This window comes from Gossypium hirsutum, chromosome A02, assembly GCF_007990345.1.
Source record: "Gossypium hirsutum isolate 1008001.06 chromosome A02, Gossypium_hirsutum_v2.1, whole genome shotgun sequence".
In the NCBI taxonomy this organism is placed as follows: domain Eukaryota; kingdom Viridiplantae; phylum Streptophyta; class Magnoliopsida; order Malvales; family Malvaceae; genus Gossypium; species Gossypium hirsutum.
The window spans coordinates 98919357-98923859 of NC_053425.1; the positions used below are offsets into that span (position 1 = coordinate 98919357).

A 4503-nucleotide genomic window follows, 5' to 3' on the forward strand; every position below is an offset into this window, starting at 1 on the left:
TTTTTCTATTTCCTGGTGGTGCCACCCATGTGGTGGAGTTTGGATAAAATTTTAACTTTAAGGGAAAATCTAATAGGATAACTAATCAAATTTAGTAGAGGTAATAAGTAGTTTTTTTTAAATTAATTATCCTAAATTTCTCCCCAATTTCCTCACATGTCTCTCACATTCCCTCTTTTTTTCCATGTACTATTTTCCATTTGTTTTTGATGACTAACTTTCTGTCATTTCTCTCTTTTGGATTTTCCTTTCTTGTCGTCCATCCTTCTACTATTTCTTTCCTTCTTTCATTCTTTGCTCTATTTACTTGTTGCCTTTTGTGTTGCTAGATGTTTTTAATTAGAGATCCTTCGCTTGGTACAGTATTTATCTCCGTAAGTAGTTTCTGTTAAATTTTAGATAATATTATTGTTTTCGTTTCGTGGGAAAGGTTTGGAAGAGTATTTGTGTTTGTGAGATTTGATCTAATTGTTGGTCTTGGTGTACTATTAAAGAAGTTCGTGAATCATACGAAATTCTTCTAGCGAGATAGGAGAGTTTTTGGGGTTACTGTTACTGTTTGGGTAAGTAATCGTATGCCGAAGGGCTGGTTTTAGGAGTTAGGGGCAAATGTTCAATCATTCGTAGTTGAATTGGTGACTCGATTTTGTTATTTATTTCTAATTAGTCCATCTTAAACAATGATTTTAGGTACTGGAATTACGACTGTTGGTTTTGCATCGAAAAATGACAAGGTGTGTAATGGAAACCTCGAAAAACAATAACAACGCGATGTCGAAAAACTCATTATTGACGTCACACAACTGTGTGTCAGGATGTGTGGGTCACATGGGTTGGGTCATTTAGGTCGTATGGGCCACATAGACGTGTGTTAAGCTGTGTGGAACATAGGGGCTGGGCCAATTAGGTCGTGTGGTCCACACGGGTGTGTGGGCACAATTTTCGTAAAATTTAGGTAAGACCATATTAGAAGTGCGATTTGAGATTAGTTACTCCGTAGGCTCCGAAATGTATTATGTATGATTTATAGTTATAAAATCTGATATTCTACCTCTGTTTATATGATTTCTGATAGCATGATTTTATAATATGATGTGTTAGCATGTATGACATATATGTATTTGATATCTGATTAGTATTGCTTAAGCTATGTGGGACATTGATAAGATAGATGAAGTGTTGGCAATTCAATAATCTACCTTATCTTGTGGCTAAGACCACATATCTGTTATGGTGGCATTGCCATACTTATCTATATATGGCAGCTTGACTGCACTGTTCTAAAAAGTGACATATGCTCACTTATAGGTGTGTGGGGTTGGATGAGTATTTATTACCCTAACTTAGGATCAGATGGCGTACGGGAACTGGGACTAGATTTTCTATAAAAAAACTTTGTGTTTAAATGGACTTTTTGGAATTGTAATTGTTTTCAGACTTTATTTTCGCTTTGATATGATTTTGGTTGGATTTAGTAATAGTTTATCTTAAAACTACAAAACTATCAGTTTTTACAACTAAAACACGATTTTCAAAGTTTATTAACACAGAAGTTTCCACTTTAAAATATAGTATTCATTTAAGTGTCTTTTTGAAGTAAAATAAATATTTTTAACGAGTATTTTCCTAAAAATCAAGAAATGATTTGTCAAAATTAATACTGTCAAAACACATAATTCTAAAATCAAGGTCTAAGTTTAAAGCAAGTTAAGATAATTCCCTAAAATTCGACCATAACGTCTATACCGAATATGGGTGTTACATTAATATTTCCATCCACTTCCTCAAATTTGAATATGAATTAAAAGAATTTTCAATATCGAAGTTACATGCAAACTTTAATAAAGGTTATGTTTTTTTTATAAATTATATTTGATAGATTGACATAAATTTATGCTACGTAATTGAATTAAATGATGAAATTTAGTTAGCATTTCTTTAAAAATAAATATAAATATTTTTTTCCTTTTTTAGTAAAATGTTATAATTTTCTCTTTTTTGGCAATATACAATAAGAGGGACAAACTCACATCACACACGCACACACTATGTTCAAAGGAAGTTGCTCAAACAAAAGTCTATCACTTATTTTGAAGGTTTGAAACACATATACACTTCTTATTGGCTAATTATTCACCTTCTTAGGTGTGTTTGATAAACCATTGAAAATAAAAATTTTCAATGATTTAATTTTTTAATGTGTTTGATAACCATATTAATTGTTCACTTCATATAAATTTTCAACAAAAGTTGTTGAATATGATAAGTAACTATCTAGTTACCTACCACTTAATGTAGAAAATATTAAACTGATTGTATTTTTCAAAGTTTTATTTTTGAAATAACTTATTTCCTCATTTCATTAAAAAAATAAAATATTCAAATATTATATTTTAATTTTTAACCAAAACTATTGAAGATACATTATTAGTAAGATTAAAATTATGAAATAATAATTTTCCAAAAATAACGATATATTATTATTAAGCAAAAATAATTATATTTAGTGTTTAATTTTTAATGATATAAATTTAATGATTATAAAATTGAATATTAAAAATTCAGTACTTAATTTTCAATTCTCATACCTTTACTTTAATTTAATTTAATTTAATTTAATTTAATTTGGTAATGATAAAATGAAAAAATAACAAAGAAAATATGCATGAGAAAGTTAAAGATATAAAATAGTTAAAAGTATAAAAAAAAAAAAGGTGAAGTCCCAAGTTTGAGATTTTCTAATAATCCAATTTTTTTTTTCTCAATGAAAATCTTTAACTACGTTCATTGTACTAAAATGGCAACAATATGAATAGAATTAAGATGATAAATATAACCTTCGTTAAAATAAAGTTATGTTTGACATTAGATTTTGATAAAGAAAATTATAATTTAAAGATGGGATTTCTTTTATTGTAATGATTCATTTGTTTGTGACATTAATAATTGATAGGTTGAATATATAGTGGAAGTAGTGATGATGGTAGTAAAAAAAGGAAACTATATTAGAAAGAGTTATAACATTGGAATCCATGTATAAGAAGCTTAAAGCTTTGCCTATTTGCATCACCATCCACATCTTTATAATAATTTAACTGCACCCACTATTATATATGACGAAAGCCCATTGATTTCTACTCTTCTTCTTTTGAGGCTGGCTGGGTTTGGATTTTGGCTTAATTCCTATCGAAATTAATCATTCATCTACTTTCTTCAAAGTTCAAGCAGCAACCACAGGCTTCGCTTTAGAAGTCTTGGAGGAGGTGGTGGTTGAAGAGGAATGGGCATGGCGGTCTTCTTTCTTTGAAGCATTAATGTTTAGCTTTTCTTTTCTTTCATCTTGCTTCATCTGTTTTTCTCTGCACTCTTGACTACAAAACGCTGTATCCCCCCTGCAATAATGTTTCTCTTTTTCATTATTTGACAAATAATTCAACCCAAATATTGGCTTTAATTCTCTGTTAATAATTATAATTCTACATATAACTTCTAGATACCATATATTAATATAAATTAAAAAAAAAAAGTAAGAAGCAAAGACGGAGTTCTAAGGGAGGTTAAAATGTTGTTTGGATGGAAAGAAAGAGAATTTTTTTTTTCTCTTTCTTTTCTTGTTCATACAACTTTAGATTCAATCTTAATATATATGAACTGAATTTTCAATAAAATTTAAAAGAAAATAAATGAAACTGGATGAAAAGGAGAAAAATACCTATACATATATATGTCACGACCAGGAGCTAAGCGGCGATTACAAAGCCAACAAGCTCGCAAAAAAGGAGCAGCGGCAGTGGTGCTGCTGCCGATGACATGGCTAGTAAAAGAAGCTGGGTTTCTGGGCGACACCATGGCCAAGAAGCGTTGATCGTAACGGGAGTTAACGTCGGGGGATTCATGCAAAGGGTGGATTTGAGGGGGAGGAGGATGGGATATGATTGGGTCTTGGTGATGGTCGACGACATCCTCCGCGTCGGAGACATCGACGGTGATACCCGTCATGCTTGTCGTCCTCTTGATCGGCTGACGTGAGCGTTTTCCGAGCATCATCCTGCTATATGTATGCGTATTGGCTTTCTCTCTTGTTTTTGCTCTAGTGAATAGCAAAGGGAGTGGGAATGGAAGGAAAAGCGAGGTGGGGGAGATAAATTAAGGGAGAGAGGATTGAAATGTAAAACATGGTTAATTATGTATATTTTAACCTTTAGGGAAGAATCAAGGGAATCTTTGGCACCCTCAGCTGGAAGTTTTTAAATACGAAAGAGATTCATTTGGAGTTTTGGGAAGGTTAATTATTTAATTATATAAAAGTCCATTATTGCTATGTGTTGGGTTGCTGCTGGCATTGCTTTTACAAGCCTTGACATTTTGTTGCTAATGTCCCATCTTTCTTTTCTCACCTTTGGACCACCCCTATTCCTTTTTCATCTCTCTACCAAACTTAGGAATTCCAATTTCATAATAACACTTTTAAAAACTTTAATTTAAGTTTTAAATGTTTAATGT

General features: G+C 31.2%; 1 protein-coding gene across 1 annotated transcript; it reads right to left on the reverse strand.

The window, feature by feature from the left end:
* Positions 1-2981: 2981 nt before the first annotated feature.
* Positions 2982-4270, reverse strand: LOC107951684 (FCS-Like Zinc finger 5). Its single transcript, XM_016886806.2, has 2 exons — positions 3713-4270; positions 2982-3392 (listed from the first exon to the last, which is right to left on the reverse strand). Exons 1-2 carry the CDS (start codon positions 4045-4047, stop codon positions 3221-3223), a joined length of 507 nt encoding a protein of 168 aa, XP_016742295.2. The 5' UTR covers positions 4048-4270; the 3' UTR covers positions 2982-3220.
* Positions 4271-4503: the final 233 nt, after the last annotated feature.

Bases quoted from the DNA above. Each gene is read 5' to 3' on its own strand.
- LOC107951684 (XM_016886806.2), bottom strand. From the start codon at position 4,047: ATGATGCTCGGAAAACGCTCACGTCAGCCGATCAAGAGGACGACAAGC. The intron at 3,393-3,712 runs GTATTTTTCTCC...ACATTATTGCAG, and splicing joins CGTGACATATATATGTATAG to GGGGGATACAGCGTTTTGTA.